The following is a 21,541-nucleotide window of genomic DNA, read 5'->3' as shown; positions in this document are numbered from 1 at the left end:
GAGATCTGGGCTCCAGGCACTTTGAAAAATTTTACCCTAGGCACCATTATGGGTTGTCTTACAAAAGGAGATAAATATTGGGTTGTGCTCCCCTCACCTTTTTTTTGTTGTTTTCTAGTGATGCATAAATGAACTAATGACTTCTTCTAAAATTTTGTTTTTTTACCATAAGAACTATCAGGAATGCCAAGTCTAGCATTTCTTGGTTTTGCTGAAGGACTCATTTGAGAACTTGGATATGGACTACGAGTTCTTTCAGCACTCACTTGAAGAGCTAGAGGATTTGAATTTCTAACAAAGATATTTTTCTCCAAGTGTTTCTCAGGCATTTTGGACAAACAGATGTTAAAAGTCTGGGGGTGGGGAGGGATCCTCAGACAGTGTAAATTGGCACAGATTCGTTGTCCAAAGAGTTTTTTGAACAATCTGATGATTAAACCATCTCGAGCTTGTTTCATTTGCTTGTTTTTTCTGATATTAATCCTACCAGTTCTCCAGTCATCCAGAAAATCTTCTGGGGAAAAAAGTGGATAGATACACCCAAATTTCTAATATATTAAGATTTTCTTCTGTTTATGTCAATGATACAAAAATGCACAAATTGATTTTTCCTTTTGTCAGATTAAGTGAAAATCTCAAATAACTGAATTTTGAAGGTTAGTTTGATAAAACCTGTTCTGGAATCAAAAAAACTAAAAAATATTTGTCTTCTTTGTCTTTGTCAAATATTTGTCTTTGAAATGTAGTTTAATAGTCCACAGTTCTGAAAAATGTCCTCTCCATCTTATAAATAATACATTAATTAAGTAAGGCAATATTTAACTTTTTCTATTTTACTGTAGCACTTTACTTTTTAAAGTCATGGTAAACCACACACCAATATCAGGGTTACTTTCAAATAACATAAAGACATGCTTTGTTGCAAACTATGGTTAGATTTATAACCATACAAACCTCTTTTTATTGTTTTACTACTATTCACACTCAATATCTTACTTTTGTGTAATTATCTCAACACCTGATATCAAACAGCTCAAGCCTGTTCTCCAAATAAAGCACAATGCAATTCACCCTTTTCACATGGCAAACCAAAAATTAAACAATAGGTGATAAATCACATGTAAGTGCTCACTGGTACATCCATTTGCACATACGTTAACGTTTTTAATTATTATACTCATTCTTTAGATCAATTTATTGGCACTAGAAAGAGTTAAATAATTATTTTTGCTGGTCTTCGTGTTTTTTGATTTATCTACAGTACCTTTTTTAATCTTTTAGCAGTATCACAACTCTTTTGCTGACATGGATTGTTGGTTTTTTCTGTATCTAAAGAAGAAACTGTAACAAAACATACTTTACTTTACAAAGGAACAAATACACTGAAATCAACATTAAACTTGCTAATATCCCAAAAATATACTTTAAGATTTTCTTTTCAAATTTATAAAATTACATTCCTGATTATGCCTGAAGGAACTATACAGACAATATTTTTTGCATGTTCGGATGTCTGACTAGTATTACTGCCTTAAAGAAATAATCAGAATTTTGCTCTCATGAACATATAATTAGATCATGGTGCACTTAAATATTATTTGATATCTCCTTTTTAAAAAAAGTGTAATTGAAGGCAATACTTATTTGCAGATTTTGATCGCTAGGAAATTAGTAATCTTAGAAATCTACCAATGTTGTAAATATTCTAATTCTTTAAATTCAGATGAGTAATCCACTTGAAAATTATTTAACTACAGTGGCTGTTTAATTATGGTATAAGTCTTAATATATCACTTTTGGGTTGAGTGTGTGGCCAGACAGGAACTCCAAAAGCTCAAAGTTCTAATCAATTATTTCTGCAAGGACCATCTTGAGCTTCCCCTGAAGAAAAGCCATGATAATCCCTAGTGCTTCCAATGATCAGTTCCTTTCTAGTGAAAGACCAATAGTACAGTAGAATATAACAAGGATTACTTCATCAACTCTAGTTCTTCAAAAATGATTGCCTTATGGATCTACATTCTTGTGAAACATGTATGCTCCTTAGGTATAAGTGTCTAATGCCTAAGCCTGATTGCATAACAATGGATTGCAGCCCTAGCTACCACTCTGTTCCTTCCATTTTCGCAGGAATCCTTATACAACTCTGACATGAAGGATGGTGAGAAGCCTGGATCCAAATAGGCAAATGATTACACTCATGCAATCATCTGCCTGTACAGATCCCCATTCTTTGGAGATTAACAAGCACTAACAACTCAGTATGATGGAGGGCCAGAAGAAATATTAATTAAATAGAGATTGAAGTGCTCCTCTCCGCCCTTTTACATTAGAGTAAGCTGCCAAATGAAAAATATGAAATGTGTAAATGTATGAACTGAACTCCTTTTAACAACAGCTTAACATCGCTCTGTAATGGAAACATTTCTGAAATACGCATTAGAAGCTGCTTAAATCTAGTAAAATATGTTCCAAGACACTGGTTCACAACAGGTTTGTTTGCACATTTTGATCCCCTTAATCTCGGATAAGAGATCATACAGTCTGTGATTTTGATAAGCCTCAGATAGTCTAGGACAGGGGTTCTCAAACTTCATTGCCCCACGACCCCCTTCTGACAACAAAAATTACTACACAACCCCAGGACAGGGGATCGAAGCCTGAGCCCACCCAAGCACAGCTGCCTCGGGTGGGGGTGGGGGACAAAGCCAAAGTCTTAACTCCCACCAGCCTGGGTTGGGGGGCCAAAGCAGGAAGCCTGTAATCCTGGGCCCCACCGCCCAGGGCCAAAGCTCTTAGGCTTTGGCCCTGGGTGGTGGGGCTTGGGCTTTGGCCCCGGGCCCCAGCAAGTCTAACGCCAGTCCTAGCGACCCCATTAAAATGGGGTCACGCCCCGCCTTGTGGTCCCAACCCACAGTTTGAGAACCACTGTCTAGGAGACTTACATATTGTCTTAGTCCTATCTGCATAGTCTAGATAATAGCTAAGAACTCTCAATATCTAGGTTATATAATCTGAACTCCCCCCAGTAATGACACAGATTTAGAGGAGAAAAACAGCAAACTATTAATGACTGGTTTGGTGAAACATTTAGGGTTTGTTCTTTCAAATGCTTCATAAAGATGTTACAGCTACTGTGAATGGAGTCTTCAGGAGGAAAAGTAGTGCAGTCAGCATTCTGCAAGGACTTCCACATTGATCAATTTTTTAAAACAAGTTCAAATCCCAAGAATGAGGTGATTCATCAACAACAGAAATGGAACTGGAGAATTAATAGAAATTTCAGCCTTCTGAGAGAATCCTTTCTACTTCAAAGTATTTCTCACCCTCCAAAAAGATCTGCTGCACCTGTAAGTATAACCACAATCTAAGTTGCACAACAAAGCAGCAGACAAACCAACGAGCTCATTAATTTCAGTTCTAGGTGGAAGAATTAGTCTTGATGAGATGGCAAATTTGGGAAACAGAACAACGGAACAGGAGAGTTTCAATGCAAGAGCCAGGAAATCTGAGAAAATACAATGACATGCCACAGTTGCAGCTATTATGAACTCATGGACTTTGTCTTGTTTGATCGTTCTAATGATGGCAGAAGAGCTACTGGAAGGAAGTAATATAGAAACTCCTGATGCGAATCTAGTAGAAAGTCACCTATCAAAAATTTTGGACCTCTGCTACTCGTGTATGAAGACATTTTGCATTCTCTGTTGAGACACCAGGTTTATTTGTGCTGTTTCTCACACCCTGAAAAAAATGAGTAGTTTACATTTAACACTGACATTTGACTGGAATAGACTACACAATGGATCCCTCTTGAAAACTGAGCTCTCAACAAGAAATCTGGGTAGAGACCAATACAGCTACCTTGACATCTTACATCTACTGACAGACACTTGATAAATATTCTTAAGGAAAAAGATGTAAAGGAAAATACCCTATATTGAGAGGAGTCTTCACCCAAGCCAAGGCTCATATAGTTTTTGATCAATAAGACAGATGAAAATATGAAAGTAGGCATCCTTTACATTGAAAGCCTAAACCTACTGAGTGAACTCTCTTCTTAGATCCAATATGCCTCTTATTTTCTCTTTTTTCCCCCAGGGGATAATAAAGAAACAAAAGAATGTGGATCTAGTCCAAAGTCTCAAATGGGACTTGGACTCAGTGCTGCAGTGCCTAACTTTTAGGTCCCTGCTGCCTAAGGAATTCCACAGGCCTGGATTAGCTACCCAGGTTCCTTATACAATATAAGGGGAGCGTCAGGGGCCTAAGAATGGGATTCACAAAAGTCAGCATACTGAACAGAAAGCTACCTAAGCTAGCCAATAGCAAATTTTGGGGAGGGTGGCAGGGCCTAAGCACCACCCCTCAAAATGAGTTAGCCACCTAATTGGTGGCACGTCCCTCTGCTTGAGGTTCCCTCTGCTTGAACATTCTCCTAGAGTTAGGTGCCTAAACCAAGGCAGCCCTTTCATGCAAAAAGTGGTGGTGGTGGGGCCTGTTGCCCTCCCTCCCCTGTGGTTAGTGCATTCACCCCAACTGGGGAAGACACAGATTCAAAACCTCACTCAGCCTGCTGTTGAACAGGGACTTGAACATGGATCTCCCATACTCCAGGAGAGTACCGTAACTAGTCAGTCATTCTCTGTCTCCCTGACCCAATGAATATTTATGTATTTTACAAAAAGTGGAAGAGAGACTGAGCTTCACCCCAAAATACCACATAGCTCAGGGTTTAGAGAAAGGAAGATCTGGGTTTAAGTTTCTGCTCTACATTAGGAAGTATAGGGATTTGTATCCAGGCCTCTTACAGCCTCTGTGAGTTCTAGTCAAGTGGTTAGAGGGGACACTACCACCATCTCCTCCTCCATGGACACGTACTGGACCATGATGTGCAGATGATATAGGAGGGGAATGCCTAATTTGCAGATCCATTGGGATCTAAGAGATTTTACACATATCCACCAGCAGAATGCTAGGTGCACAGGGACTTTAGGAGCCTACACTGTTAGGCAGCAGCTGCATGGGGGTTTTCAGAATCTAATTTTTTGCACCTTTGTGGATCTAGCCCCCTGAGTCTTATTTTCTTGTGAGACAGATTTGTAACAGTTAGGAAAGAGTCAGTGATGAGCTGCCAAAATCTTAACAACCGGTTCCCTATAAAAAGTTCTGATTTAAGGGATGTGCCACAGTATGTATTTTTTGTACCTTTCTCCATAAGAAGTGGCAATGCATTGAATCATTGGGAGTCATACTTAACAATAAAAAAAAAATTTTTTACATGTTTATTACAATAGAAACAAAGTATTGCTTTATTAAATGCATATCAACATAATGAACGAGGCAAGTGCAACCCCTGTTAATAAAATAATAAACTAGACCGGGGTGGGCAAACTTTTTGGCACGAGGGCCACATCGGGGTTGCAAAATTGTATCGGGGGCTGGGTAGAGAAGGCTGTGCCACCCCAAACAGCCTGTCCCAGCCCCCTATCTGACCCCCACCCACTTCCTGCCCCCGACTGCCCCCCTCAGAACCCACAATCTATCAACCCCCCCCGCTCCTTGTCCCCTGATCACCCCCTCCCGAGACCCCCCACCCTAACTGCCCACCAGGACCCCACCCCTACCCAACTTGCCCTGCTCCCTGTCCCTCTGACTGCCCCGACCCCATCCACCACCACCCCAACAGACCCCCGGAACTCTCAAGCCTACCCAATGCCCCCCACCCCATCCCCTGACCGCCCCCCCCCAGAACCTCCGCCCCCTATCCAACCCCTCCTCCCAGCCCCGGCCCAACCCCCTTACCATGCTGCTCAGGGCAAGCGTGTAGGGATGTCGCGTGGCCCGCTGGAGCTCACAGCCCCACCCCCCGTACCAGGCCGCTCAAAGCGGCAGGAGCTGCAGAGCTGCCCGGGAGTGGTCCAGAGCGCTGGTGCCAGCGGCACAGCACACTGAGGCTCTGTGAGAGGGGGGAAGCTATGGGAGGGACTGCGGGAGCCTCCCTAGCCGGGAGCTCAGGGAGCCGTAACAATTTTTAACAACCGGTTCTAAAACTGCTTCAAAATTTAACAACCGGTTCGCACGAACTGACTCCAGCTCACCACTGGAAATAGTGTGGAGCCACCTGGAGTAGTACTGGACAAAATTTCTTTTGTTAATTACAGGATTTAATTGTCCAATGAATTTTAAGGAGAAATTACATGGACAGCTGTCAAATCAGAAGATATGCAAGATAATTGAGGCAGCCAGCCAGCACAGCAACCGCTGGAAGCTCTTTCATCAGCTATAATAAGAAAGGAACATAGGAGGCAACTTGTATCTCCATAGCTGTTCTGCAGGGGCTGTTTGTAATGCCCCTGCAGGAGCTGTAACTTTACGCTATATAAGTTCCCTCGTGGCCATGTGCTTGGAGCCTGGGCCAAAGAAGAGGAATCAATTAGGATAGGTATCATTTTCTCATCTCTTGGTGATAGTTTCAGGTAGCTTAGCAATTCTTGACAATTTTTCCTGATAAAAATATACATTCTAAAGGTGATGTAATATACTCTCTTTTCCACAGCTCTCCACTCAATGCTAAATAATGGAAAATGGAGTAAAGCTGGAGCAAAATGATTTTGCTCCAACACAACTATGCTGAAGCACACTGGAGGCAGAGGGATGGATTCTTCAATTTGTGATTTAGGGCTCTTCAATCCACTATCCCTCACACCCAGTTAATTTGGGGATAAAAACAGTAGCAGACTGTTAAACAGATTATTAAAGCTTTGTCACAAACCTTGCCACCAGGAGCAGAACAGGAACTGTACTGTGACTCTCAGTCACACAGTGGTCCCTCCTTGCTTCAGGGAAAATCCACACACGAGCCACAGGCCTGGCACAGGTTACTTCCCCAGAGGGCTGAGTGGTGGTGTGTGGGGAGGTGGGCGGGGGACACAGTGGAATGGTTTTGCTAACTCCTCGACCATGGCGTCCCTTCCTCCACACATATGCGTAGGAGGGGGAATAACAGTCACACAGTAGCTGCTCTCCCAATGCACTGCTCCTCACAATATATTAAGGGGGCATATTATATCCCTTTACTTCCCTGTGTGGGCATGCCTCAGGGATCACAATCTCACTCTATGATAAGACCAACTAAATAACTGTGTCTGTGGGTAGAATCATAGAACATCAGGGTCGGAAGGGACCTCAGGAGGTCATCTAGTCCAACCCCCAGCTTAAAGCAGGGCCAATCCCCAACTAAATCATCCCAGCCAGGGCTTTGTCAAGCCTGACCTTAAAAACCTCTAATGAAGGAGATTCCACCACCTCCCTAGGTAACCCATTCCAGTGCTTCGCCACCCTCCTAGTGAAGAAGTTTTTCCTAATATCCAACCTAAACCTCCCCCACTGCAACTTGAGACCATTACTCCTTGTTCTATCATCTGCTACCACTGAGAACAATCTAGATCCATCCTCTCTGGAACCCCCTTTCAGGTTGTTGAAAGCAGCTATCAAATCCCCCCTCATTCTTCTCTTCTGCAGATTAAATAATCCCAGTTCCCTCAGCCTCTCCTCATAAATCATGTGCTCCAGCCCCCTAATCATTTTTGTTGCCCTCTGCTGGACTCTTTCCTATTTTTCCACATCCTTTTCCATCCTGTGGGGCCCAAAATTGGACACAGTACTCCAGAGGAGGCCCCACCAATGCATAAAAGCTCCTAACTTGGTTTGTGGGCTATTGTGAAGGATATTTTTTGGAGTCAGACATCTGAATTTTCGTAATTTTTACAAAGATTTACCATGTAAATTATTTTTGTGTGTTTTGTTACAATCTAGATACCTCTTTATGAATTAAACATGTAAAATGCTTTCAATGGGAGTAGTGAAGATAATCCAGGATATAAACTTTGCTTCACCATGAAAACACTAAGCAGTCTTTAAAAGATCGATAATTTTTACCTGTAAAAGTAAAGAAGATTTCATTTTGTAGACCTGCTTTCTGCATTTTTACATGATGGCACTCTGACTTGAGTAAAGTAACCTCACAAGAAAGTTCAATGACAAGTTTGCTTAGTATTTGAAGCAACTTCTTCTCAAAAGAAATATTGTAGATACTGTTGCAGGGGGCTGCATGATACCGGGCTGTAAACTCATAGTAAAAGTTAGGATCAGAATAAGCTGCAGGTGAAAGAAAATACAAGATACTGAGAGATGCACATTTAAACATGAAGGTTAAGTTAAAGAGAAAGCATTTTTGTGTAGTTCATAAACAAAATTGATTTACATCCCCACAGAAATTTTAATGAAGGATTCATGTGTCAGAGAACAATGGAAAATACTTTATAATTCATCATTCCTGTTTGTTTCTGTAGATAAATATCACCTTTCATTTTGCAAAACATATCCTAACAAGGACAACGCCGCTATACATTTTTGTTTCACTTTCAAGAAATGAAGAGACTATAGTATAAGTGCTTAAAAATATAAAGGAACCTAAGGACAATAGCAGTTTCAGAAGACAATTCAACATGAGGTGCAATTTATCATCACAGGCACTGCATTCAATAACATATAATTATAATACGGTATTTTTCACCTTTCTAGTGAGAACCAAAAAAGCTTCAGGATTGATTCCTGTCCCCCAAAATGAGATCCAAGAAAGCTCTAGCAACTGAGTAGTGGCTCAACAACATGTCCCTCTAGATCAGTCTCTCTGCGGGTCCTGCTGAATAGCTGATACGGCAGAGGGAGGTGAGGAGAGTATCTTCTGCTGCAATCTGTACTGAATTGAAGTTAGCTACCCCTAGCTCCCCACAATCACAGTCTTGCACATGGTGAAGGGGGTCAAGATGACAGTAGGGGTCAGATATTAAATGGATGGATCACAAGGAGACAGAGGAATAATAGAAGCTAAAGAAAAAGAAGCAGGGAGGTGTCAGAGCAATAGAGAATGAAGGAAGGGAGAAGGGAAAAATTAGGGATACGAGGAGTACATGACAAGGGAAAAGAGAATGTGGAGACAGTAGAGAAATCAGGTAGCCGAGTTAAAAAACAATGCCATACAGACTACATGATGGTGTATTGCTACCCATTTAAAGATAACTCACTAGACCGTTCACTGCTTGTTAAAATGCAGTATCCCATATTCATTCTGAAATTTTTTAAGCCATACCATCATGTATTTTAATACATTTATGTATAAATTATTCCTGTACATTGGGAGACCACATCTGCTTCTGTGCCCAGGTCCCGTATATTCTGGAAGCCCTGTACATTTCTATAAAAATCATTTTGCTTTCTAATATTTAGATTGGAGCCTTGTTGTGGGGAACAAGCAAGCTGTAACAAGACTGGAAGATAACACTGGAAAACATGCTGGAAACAATAAATTTTTCATGAAAAATTTCCCCCTTTTCAGCTATGTTCAGCAAGTTGACAAACTACTAAAACAATCAGACTTCTTTTTTAAAGTTGGAGATAGTGGGCCAAATTCAGGTGAATTTAAAATCAGGAATTAATTTGGCTTATTCTGTTCTACTCAATGTTTCTCAGCTAACACTCGCTTCAACCTAGCTCCAATTGAAGTCAACAGCAGTTTTGCTATTGGCTTCAGTTGGAGTAGAATCATGCCCTAAGGGAAGAAAAGAGTAATGAAGAAATGTAATTTTATCTGTAATACTTGTATTTCAGTAGAATCATGGGGCATTCTGCTATATTATGCAACAAAATTTACTCTGAATAGTGAAGCAGAATTAGCACGTTCAAAAAATGCTAACACTTTATACTTCATTACACAATATTCACTCAGAAGAGCAGAACTTACTTGACAACACTGTAAAAACAAAACTGAATCAGAGCTTTACATTGGTGTAAAGTGTGTCCTAGTGACTCTCCTGGAGTCCCAGGAATAGGAGGTAAAAAAGACATTAAAATAAATCTCCAAAGGAATAATTCAGCATGAAATGAAGTTACTTTGGCATAGTTTTTAAGAATTTTCACCCAACCAGTTTTTCAATCTTCTATTTTCCAATTATGTTCCATGTCTCTTTTTAAAAGCAGAGAGCCATGCTTAACAATTTCTCAATCAAAAGACCAGAAAATTTCCTTTAAGGCACTGAAAATGACATTCCATGAATTCTCTGGTAAGTGACAATTAACAGCAAATTATTGAGAGATGTACAGAATTCTGCAACTCTACTCAAATTAAATTAAGCAGGCTTATCAGAATTTCAAAACATCAACATACATTTTAAAAGTGAAAGAAAAAACATTTTTGTACTGTAAATTAACTATTTTGATCTCTTACCATAAATAACATACTTGAGCAAATAGTTTTTTTCAGCCTGCTCTGCAGTTGGTTTAAAAACGAGGGAACAAGTGTAAATTCCACTCATGTCGTATTTGAAGTGTCTGAATATTAGGGTTCCTGTTGGTGTTATTTTCACACTGCTATTTTCTAGTAAATAAATAAATAAAATAGTACAGTGAGTTTAGCCTTACTTTTCATTATAACGTGGGAAAATACAAAAGGAGGAATCTGAATGGCTATGGTTCTAACCATGCACAGAATGGTACTTATAGCCTTAATACAAGAAGGAAGCTCACCAGTAACTGTTGTTCTTTGGCTGTATTAACACTGCATATTCACCATTATACATAGGTGCCCCAGTACTGCTGAGCTTTTGGAATTTCGCACAAAGTAGTGCTCATTGGGCTGCACAAGCACCCTCACACAACACCAAATGTTCAGTTATAAAAGCATGTTATGATCCTAACCATCTCAGTTCCTTTTAGTAAACTATAATGTCTCATGATAGAGAACTCCCAGAAGAGGGGAATGTGCGCAGATAGTCTGAATAGTTACAGGCAATACAGTAAGAAAATATATACATTTATTCTACAGTTACTGGTAAGTAATCTTTCTGACAATTACCCCTGCATATTACTAGTTGTGGAAGTTTAACAATTATCAGAACTCCAAAATAGGTAGGCTAAAAAAATTATAGTTAAACAAGGGACCACAAGACAAAGCTTCCCAAAATAAGTATCACGTAGAGATGCTAAATTGCAAGAGCAGTGCTGTGTAAATGTGTGTACAAGACTGAAGGTAGCAGTCATACAGATTTCTAGGATGGAAACATTACAAAGGCATGAGGCAGCAGAGTGGGCTCCTAAGATATTCAGATACTGACAGCCAGACTAAATAACAACAGGTATCAAGGCAGACTCTGAATCACTTTGATAAAAGCTGTGTGGGAATGGCTTTCTGTCGGCATTACCAAGGGCATAAAATGTTTAGTGGACTTCCTAAATATCTTAGTCCTGTCAAGATGAAACATCTGTGCTATGGAGCCTAGATTTTTCTAGTGAGAGTGAAGCTTTGGGAAAAATATAAAGAAATTAATGGCCTGAATCAGGTGAATTTCATGCATCACTATTCATATACATTTGGCATGAGGACACTGGACAACTTTGTCGTTATGGAATACAGTGAACGGAAGATCAACTATTAAAGCTTGCGGTTCACTCAATCTTAACAGGTGTGACTGATTTAAAAAACTGCTTTCTTTAGTGACAAGTGAAATAAAGAATATAATAAAAAATTAGAGAGTGAGTTCTTTAACTTCAAGATGCCAGGTTGAGATTCCATATCAACACAGGTTCACAAATTGATGAGCATACCTTCACCTGTCCTTTAAGGAATCTTATGATGGTGGGTCACTGAGGACAGGAGGTATCAATTGGAAGGTTATATGCTGAGACAGCAGAAAGCTGCACCTTGGTAGAAGACAAGCAGAGGCTTAAGGAATATGGGCCACATGCTCAGCCCTCCACTCAGCTGCTCTGTGTTGTCCAGACAGTGCGAGACAGCCAGACCAGTGCCTGAATCAAGGCTCTGTTACTAATTTGTAAAGCTAACGTCTCCGGAATGATTGGGGTTTACTGCATGGGAAGGTCTGGAAGAGCTTTCAAAATTGGCACCAATGAGCAAACCTATTTTGGCTCCTTTGAGTGTCAAAATCCTACACCACTGAAAGAGGATCCAAGTGCGTGGAGCTACTAGCTAGAAATGCAAATCAAATCCTTAAAAAAAAAAAAGTATGTTCAAAAGCTATTTTGTTCAGCTGCACTAAATTCTACAGAACAGATGGACAAGAACCTTTTTGCTGTGCGATGCAGGCTCTTTTACTGGTTCCAAATGACTATATTTTAATTTCAATAAGTCTACCCTTGTGTAAAAGGATAAAACAGGCAGATCAAGACTATGCTGGATATGTAGAAAACTTCAGTTACATTCCTTTCCAGGCTAAACAATATCAGTCTTTTCAATTGCTCACAATAGTTAAACCCTGCCATATTAGTAATATTTTGACACTTTTCAGTTTGCACTGAATTCTTTTTTACATAAGGCAACCAAAACTGAAGATAGATTGTCATCTGGAGTACTAACAGATTGTAATCTATATCATATCATATTTGTTTGGGACTAGATTCAGTTTGGCCTTTATGTCTTTGCACAAGGCAAGGAATCTTCTACCACTTTACATGTGCCATGAAGGATCAGCTGCACTTGCAGCACTTGTGCTTCAGAGTGCTTAAGGATTGTTTCTTCTCTACACCCCAGGGAGGAGCAAGGAGAGCCATGCACGGACACGCCCACACTCATCCCTGGCGCAGGACCAAATCAGAGGGAAGAGCAAGCTAGATCCCATAAACAATAAGGACAGCTCCATGTCAATGTTCCCTCTAATTTTTACATCCATGTGCGGAATTAATTTTGTTATGTGTACCAATATGGAGGTGATGTGTGGCAGGGTGGGGCTGAGGGGTTCAGAGTGTGGGAGGGGGCTCTGGCACAGCTGGACCAGAGGGTTGGAGTGCGGGAGGAGGAAGGCTCTGGCTGGCGGTGCGGGCTGCCCCGGGCCTGCAGTAGGGAGAGAGGACACCCGCCAGCCCTCTCTCGATGCAGCAGCGCTGGGGCCAGGGGCCATGTGCCTCTCGCCCGGCCGGGGCCAGGGGAGAGGCGCCTCTCCCTGCCTGCACAGCCCTTGATAGCCTGTTGCGCAGCCGCACAGCTTAGAGGGAACTTAGCTCCACGTTAATGCTATGAGACTCAGTCACTCCAAAAGTACTCCTGAGGGCATTCTTTCCCCCAAAATTAAAAATTCTGAAAGTTTTATTTGTTAATAAATAAATGCAGAGGCTCCAGCATGGCAGTGGGGTGGATAGGCCACTGGCTGCACAAAAGTGGGAGATCACCCTGCAGCCTCCCCACCACTCACCCCAGGCACACAGATTCAGTGGTGAGGCTGCACTCGACCCTGACAAAGCACAAGGCCTGGGCCTGCCCCAGAAACACCCTGGGGCCCTGGCCCTCTGCGCCAGGCACACCAGGTGTGGAGCAGGCAGGATTTAAGTGTGGAGGGGCTCAGTGTGCGGTGAGAAGTTTCTGTGTGGGACAATCTGGGTGCAGGCCGCTCAGTAGGGGGTATAGGTGTGGGGGGATCTGGATGCACAGAGGCTCGTTGGGGGGGTTCTAAGTTCAGGGGCAATAGGACTCTGCAGGGGCTTCTAGGCGAAAGTGGTTGGGGCTCACCGGAGGGGTCTGGGAGTGGGGGGCTCTCACAAGGGGGGTCTGCGTGCTGGGGGAGCGGGGCTTGGTGGGGTAGGAGTCTAGGTACAGCTAATTGAGGTCAGTGGCATGGGGGTCTGGATGTGGGGGGGCTCACCATGGTGCAGGGGATGTCGCTCATCAGGGTGGGAGTTTGAGTGCAGGGAGATCAGTGGAGGTTCATCTGGCTACAGGGGGCTCCAGCTGTAAGGGCTGAGGTTCAATGGGGTGGGGTTTGGGTATGGAGGGCTAAGGGGGGTTTGGATGTACGGGGTGAGGCTTGGCAGGGGTGTCTGGGTATGGGAGCTCTGGATGCACGGGGGTTGGGCGGATGGGGGAGCAGCTCCCTGTACAGTGACCCCTCACCTTACAGCTGAGGAGTAATGGGGACAGGAAACAGGGGAGGATCTGAGCTTCCTGTAGCTGGGGGAAGTTTCTGGGGGTGGGTCTGACAGAGCCCCAGCTACTCCTTGCAGGGGAAGAGAAAGTCTCATCCTCTCCTGCCTCCCGCCCAGCTGGGACTAGCAGCTGATCCTGGCTCAGGGTTTGAGCCACTGGCTGGGGTGTCCCCAACCCTGTGGTGATTCACCTCTCCACTGACTGCTCCAGGTGCCTGAAACAATGTACCTGCACAGTTAGGGAGTGGTGCGTGACTGCTCTTGCAGCTTCCCTTTCTTACAGGGAAGCAAAGTCATTTTTCCACAAGGAAGCAAAGAAATCTGCCAGGGTCATGCATTCTGCACCCATTCAGTGGCACAGAATTCTCCCAGGAGTACAAAACAGATGACGAGACACAGCTATGTCTCCGTAGTCAAGGAGCAGAGTTTACACTTAATGCCTTCAGGATACATAGTAGTGGCCACTTTTCCCTATCTTTTGGGGAACTCCAAGAGGTATTGCACCTCCTTCAACAATACTTCCCAGAGCCTGACTGGGATCAATATGTGCAAGTTCCCTAAAGGCATAACTGAAACCTATTAACCAAAAAGAATTACAATGGGTGCAAATCAGCACGAGTTCTGTAGACTTCTCATATCTCCCCTCGTCATTTTATTTAACCTCTCTTTACAACTCAGTTCCACCAGATAATCATAATTTTGATTTCTCTTTTCTGACCTCCTTCCATCCAGGGTACATAAATGTCAATGATTTTTTTAAAATTTAAAAGAAAATCAGATTTTGTAATCTACATTAAACACATCTTCTTGTTTAAAAATAAAACTATTTAAAATTGTTCACATCTGAATATGTTATCAACAGGGTGGATAAAAATCAATGATTAAAAAAAATTAAAAATAGAATTTTTTTTATTTAAATCGGATTTTTTTGATAAAATGCTTTTTGAGGGAAAAAACCTATCTGAAGATATATTATAGCTCAAAGATATCTCATCATGGAATAGGGATTATAAATTTGAATTCTATAGTATGAGAATATATTCATGTAATGTTTAAGAAACGTTTTGTAAATGAGCTCCAATAGTTCACGGATTAGGGACCTAATCTTATGGGGTTCCACAGGCTTCTGTATAGATTATTTAGGTTAATCTTTCTATCTACCCACTGGGACACAGTGCTCAGTCTAGAAGAGACCATCAGAGGTGCTTAGTCTTGCAGTTCCCAAACAGTGGATTTGTGTCTCCAGAGGTAACAGGCTTGTTAACAGCAAAAATGTTTATTTATATATATATATATATATATATATATATATATATATATATATATATATGATACAGAGAGAGAGAGAGAGAGAGAGAAAAAGAGAGAGAGAGAGAGAGAAAGAAAGAAAGAGTAGACGTGAGAAATAACAGACCTCAACTCTATTGTCCCTCTGCAAATTTGTGTACACGGAGTCCATCCCTTACCTCTCTCTAAAAGTGCAAAGTTTCAAAAAGTTCAATTAATAGAAGATTGTTGGGGGTGGAATAGATCTGGACAAGGAGAAGAAGTTTGGAGATAAATGTGAGAAGCGAGAGACATATGCTTGTTTTGTCAAAATATTATAATGTTGCTGTTGAAGAAAAAAATCCAGAATACTTAATGTTGTTGTTTTAGCTAAATAAAACAATTTAAAATATCTGTTTGTCTGGTGATGTTCTCCTAATACAGCATGGCAAGAAAATCCTCCAAATACTAATGATTAACCTGTTGAATTGGAGATAGTTAACGTCCCAATGACGTCATAAATATCTGCTTCAATTACCTTTGGTAAATGAAATAACCAAACAATCATTCATTTTCTGATATAGCTGTAAAACTAATCTGAAGTTTTCAAAATAAGTCACTGTTTAAAAATGTAGAGCATGCATCTTCTAAAAATGAAACCTACATCTATCTCGGAGTTCTGAAGAATGTGTATTAAGGTTATAACAACCGACAAGAATGCACTTTTATGTAGAAAACCATGATTAAATCAAGTCTTCCTGAGTAGTGATTTAAATCATGATTTGATTTAAATCAAATCCTCCCTGGTTGTCAATCTATTAAAATCATCTGCATTACATAAATATTCAAGTAGCACATTTGTCCCAAAGTTTTAAATAAACTTAAACCACTGAACTGGGGGGGAAGTCACTGGCCTGGCACCTAGAGCCAGAACTGGCTGAAGTGCTAAACCAGCTTTTGACAGCAGTAACCTCTTCTGCAAGTGCAGATCATTTTTTTCCCCCATGTCAACTAGTTCAGTTCAATGACTAGATTATTCAGAGTTGAGAAAACAATTGGGAATTAAAAATGCAGGAAAGCTCGTTTACCTCTTCCAGTACAGGAATAAAAGCAAGCTGTGAAGAGATGAGATTTACTAATTCTAAAATCTTGAAGGAATGGTAACAAGTAACAATCAGTTCAATTTACTAACTACACATAATACTTACTTTGTTCAATAAATCAATCAGTTTTAAATGTAAAACGTGTTTTGGACAAGCTTTCTTCTTATGTCCATCTCATTTATGCTAGTTTTATTTAATTAATTATAAAATGCTGTTTCTGTGAATTTTGTCCTCAGATCTTGGTCAATAAAAAGACATGACAGAGCAACTTTCCGAAGGATAGATTGTGCCAGGATGTCTAGTGTTCCATTTCCACATCAAGATTGGCTGTCTGGGAGAGGTGGCTGTCTAGGAGAGATGGCTACCAAGGTAAAGGAAATGCTGAATATTTTCCAGAGGTTCACCACCTATGACAATTTGTGGGAGAAGGGGGACAATTTGTGCTGGCCAGGCTGGTGAAGTATCTTAGTCTTCCCAATGTTGAAGGAAAGTCCCAGACTATAATAGGCACCTGAGAAAAGATCTAGGGTGGATTGCAAGTCAGCCTCTGTGTGTGCAAGGATAGCATGGTCCTCTGCATACTGAAGGTCAGTAACAATCCTGGTGACCTTAGTTTTTAAAGTGAAGACACCGCAGGTTGAAGAGCTAGCCGCTCACGTGACAATCCCAATTCTATAAGAAAGGCAGTCATGAATAAGAATCAAGCTCATGACCAGATAGATGGAAAAAAGGGTTGGGGCAATAAAGCAGCCCTGCTTGACATCAGTATGGATGGTGAATGGTCTGTCGCCAACCCATCACAGAGGATGGTGGCGATCATCCCATCATGAAGTAGCCTGAGAATGCGACTGAACTTCAATGGACAACTGAACCTAGAGAGCACCTTCCATAACACTTCATGATTGATGGAATCAAAGTCCTTCATTAGGTCAATGCATGCCATAAGCAATGGCTGGACATCTTCGCTACACTTCTCTTGGATCTGTCCTGCAACAAAAAAAATTCACACTGGTGGTGCCCAAAGACAGTCTGAAACAACACTGGGATTCAAGAAGGATGTCTTCTGCAAAACGGAGGAGATGGTTCAAAAGGATCTGAGCAAGGATCTTCCTGGAGACAAGGGCAATATTTCAGTAATTCCCACACACTGACTTGTCCCCTTTCTTAAAAATGGGCACAATATTGGCACTCTTTAGGTCAGGCAGAATTTCCTCATTAACCCAAATTCTAACAAGAAGTTGATTACGTTTTTGCATAAAACTTTGAAGACCACCACCAGGATGCCATCTGAGCCTGGTGCCTTGTTTCTAATGAGTGATGGTACGTCAAACTTCCTCGGAAGATGGTGGGTCAACAAGAGGGTCTATTACTGGATGCTGAGGAATGAACTCGAAGGTGGCAGCTGAGACTTCAGATTCGCAGTTCAATAGAATCTCAAAATGCTTCTTCCAACATTGCTTGGGGACTATACTGGGTGGAGAAGGGTGGAGCTGTCCAGGGATCGCAGAGCGGTTGTGCCGTTTGAACTTGGCCTGTAGATGGCTTTTGTTGCTTGAAAAAAAGATTCTCAAGTCATGTTGATCAGAGCAGCTCTGGATCTCCATGGCCTTTGCTTGCCACCACTGATTCTTGATGTCACGCAGCCTCCTTTGAACTACAGCTTTAAACTGGTAAGTCTCTCGTTTTTGCTGGTTAGGGGATTCATTTTGCCAAGTGCAAAGGGTGCTTCTCTTCTGATGAAAAAGTACTAGGATTTCCTCATTCTCATTAAATGAATCCTGATGGCAGTGAGTGGAGTATCCACATCAATTCAGCACATGCCTTGTGAATAATGGTCTTGAACTCCTCCCAACATGGTTGGATGTCACTGATGTTGTCAGGAGGGCCAGAGAGCCTCCCCACCAAGGCGTTGCTGAAGAGTCTCGCAACTAGCATGATTCTGAAATACCCTGATGTTAAATTTCTTCTGCATTCGTCTACAGCAGTGGTTCTCAACCAGGGGTCCAAGGTCCACTGGGGGTGCCACGAGCAGGTTTCAGGGGTCCACCAAAATAAACCAGAGAGCCGGGCCAGCATTAGACTTGCTGGGGCCCAGGTCAAAAAAGCCGAAACCTGAGCCCCACCGAGGGCTGAAAGCCAAAGCCAGATCAACTTAGCTTCACGAGGCCCTTTTTGGTGTGGGGCCCTGGACAATTGCCATGCTGGCTATCCCCTAACGCCAACCCTGACTTTTAATCTACTGGATATGCAGAAAAACAGTTGTGGCACTAAATTTTTTTAGCATGTTGGTTGGGCCTCAGAAAGAAAAAGGTTAAGAACCCCGGGTTTACAGTGTTGTTGTGCAAGCTGCACGTTCATGATTGATCTGACCAAGTAATCATCTGTACCTCTCATGGCTTGTGTAATATGGACATCAGTACGATCACAGGCTCTGACGATGATGTAGTCAAGAAGATGCTAGTGTTCAGAACATGGGTGTTTCCAAGTGATCTTATATTTGTCCCTCTGTCTAAAGACGGTATTTGTGATAAGCAAATCATGCTCCACACATCAGCTGAGCAGAAGAATGCTGTTAGTGTTAACTTTCCCCACTCCTTCTTTCCCAATGCTGCCTCTCCAGAGCTTGGGGTGTCACCTAACTCTTGCACTGAAGTCACCCATGAGGATAAGCTTGTCTTCCTTGGCTGTGGCAATGAGGACAGCATCAAGAGCATACTAGAACTGCTCCTTGTTGTCTTCATCGTCAAGTATGAGAGCACACATACTGATACCCATGGTATTCTGGTTGTTACTCAGCTTGACGAAGAGTCAGGAGATGTTTGTTAATACCCACAGGGAGTTCTAAAAACTGGCTAGCAATCCTGTTCTTGGTGGCAAAACCAACCCCATGAATTTCAGATGGCTTTCCTTTCCATAAAGAAGTTATAGCCACTTCCATCTTCTTTCAGTTGGCCTTCATCTGCCTGACGTGTCTCATTTAGGGCAGCATTACTGATGTCATATCTTGCAAGTTCTCTAGCTATTATGACAATTCCTTTAGGACAGTCACTGTTTGGGGAATCCATGAGAGTGCGAACACTCTAAGCGGCAAACTTTATTACTTTGTGTGTTCTGACCGTAGGTAGAGTGATTCCGTTGGTCACGGCCATCCAGACAGGGGAGGGGTGGGAGTCTGAGACAGCTTATGTTCAGGGCACCTTTTCTAGGCCCTTCCCCATTCAGGATGAGCAGAGGGGATCCTGAAAAGGACTGCTCAGTCGTGGCTGCAGCTGCCGAATTGCGCTTATGTCTCACAAGCCCGAGCGCAAGATGACCAACATGCAGCCACCGCCCGTGTGTAGAATGATCCCAGGTGCTGTCCTCACCACCACTCATCCATCAGCACAGACTTTGTTCGTAGGAGATGTTAACACCCTTGGCAAAGGCCTACGTGTGAAATCTTAATGTGGGAAAGCTGGCGTGTAGGCGGCAACCTCACAAAACTTGAGAGGAAGGAGCACTGAACCCAGTGGCAGGGAAGTCCGAGACAACCAGAGGTCTCCTTCCTCCTGCAGCCCTCATCCACCGTCACAACCACAGAGAACTAACAAGTCCTCAAATAAATCTGTTCCACTTATGGGGTCTTGAGAAGCTTGGACCCCACTTCATCTGGAACCTCACCTCAGAGTTGTTCGCCAAGGGTGGCCCTACCAGGAGTACAAGACTCAGGACAACATACTTCTGAGGGTCATTGAGAAACACAAGCCACTCCACCACAACAAGGTATGCATTCAAGGAGAGGACCTTATATTCTAAAAACCTACAGAATAGGACTATGTCATATGAAATACACCCAGGGCTTACAACATGATGTAATAAAGGCCATATACTACAGCAACTGATTCTGTTTGAAGTACTATCATTTTGTTATACAGATGTATCACTTCATATAAAGTAATATTGAAAAAATGGAGAAGATAACTGAAGATTATGGCAGCGATTCTAACAACTCCTTCATTCAATTAGCACAAGCCCACCTCCTGTTACAGTTTCACAGATTTACAATTGGAAGATACTGCTAGATCCTCAAGATGCAGCAATGGTCAATTGTGCATTTTCCCCATCCGTACTTTACTCTTGGGGGAATTCCACACCACTACACGTGCACAGAATTCATGTCCCCCCCAGATTTCTTTGCTTCCCCGCAGAAAAATGACTTTCTGACAGGGAAGCAAAGGGAAGCTCCAAGAGCAGTCACGCACCACTCCCTAGCTGCACAGGTACATCGTTTCAAGGCAGCCAGCAGAGAGGTAAATCACTGCAGGGCTTGTGACGCCCCAGCCAGTGGTTCCTACCTCTGAGCTGGGATCAGCTGCTAGTCCCAGCTGGGCTGGAGGCAGAAGAGGACAGGACTTCCTCTTCCTTCCAAGGAGTGGCTGGGGCTGTGTCAGACACACGCCCAGAAACCTCCCCCAGCTGCAGGAAGCTCAGCATCCTTCCCTGCTTCCTGCCCCCATCGCTCCTCAGCTGTGGGAAGAGGGGCTGCTGTGGGGGGAGCTGCTCCCCTATCCACCCAACTCCCGTGCATACAGACCTCCCATACCCACACACCTCTGCCAAGCCTGCCCCAGTACATCCAGAACTCCTCTAGCCCTCCATACCTGAACCCCAAACCACTGAAACTCAACCCCTGCATCTGGAGCCCCCCTGCACCCAGACCACTGATCTCCCTGCACTCAACCCCCACCCTGATGCCCCACCCCGAGTCGCCACATCCAGACCCTCATGTCACTGACCCAACTGACTGCACATAGATGCCCACTCCACCAAGCCCCACACCCTCCTCAGCACCCAGATCCTCACCCTGAGACTCTGGAACCCAGACCCATCCGCTGAACCCCAACCACCATCACCTGAAAGCCCCTACAGAGTCCCATTGCCCCAGCACCAGAAACCCCCCCCCGCAACAAGCCTCCGTGCATCCAGATCCCCCACACTTAGACTCCCCACTAAGCTGCCTGCACCCAGATTGTCCCACACAGAATCCTCTCACCCCACACTTGGATCCCCCCACATTGAACCCCTCCAAACTTGGACCCTGCCTAGTTGAGGCTGCCTGCCCCACACCTGGTGCAGAGGGGCAGGGCCACAGGGTGTTTCTGAGGCAGGCCCAGGCCTTGTGCTGTGTCAGGGTTGTGTGT

At 42.9% G+C, this 21,541-nt stretch overlaps 1 protein-coding gene across 5 annotated transcripts in view; it reads right to left on the bottom strand.

The window, feature by feature from the left end:
* Positions 1-21,541, bottom strand: part of LOC102937805 (zona pellucida binding protein) — a 69,594-nt gene that overhangs the window by 20,636 nt on the left and 27,417 nt on the right. For 3 of the 5 annotated variants that reach the window (XM_037889959.2, XM_037889960.2, XM_007061361.3), the window contains exons 4-6: positions 10,289-10,438; positions 7,942-8,160; positions 1,265-1,341 (exon numbers count right to left, since the gene is read on the bottom strand). In XM_037889959.2, coding sequence (XP_037745887.1) covers positions 1,265-1,341; positions 7,942-8,160; positions 10,289-10,438 — 446 coding nt within the window. The remainder of the gene's footprint in view (positions 1-1,264; positions 1,342-7,941; positions 8,161-10,288; positions 10,439-21,541) is intronic. The other 2 variants (XM_043540466.1, XM_037889961.2) reach the window with 2 other exon arrangements.

The sequence above is a fragment of the Chelonia mydas genome, chromosome 2, assembly GCF_015237465.2.
Source record: "Chelonia mydas isolate rCheMyd1 chromosome 2, rCheMyd1.pri.v2, whole genome shotgun sequence".
NCBI lineage: Eukaryota > Metazoa > Chordata > Testudines > Cheloniidae > Chelonia > Chelonia mydas.
This window is presented reverse-complemented; position numbering and strand designations above follow the sequence as displayed.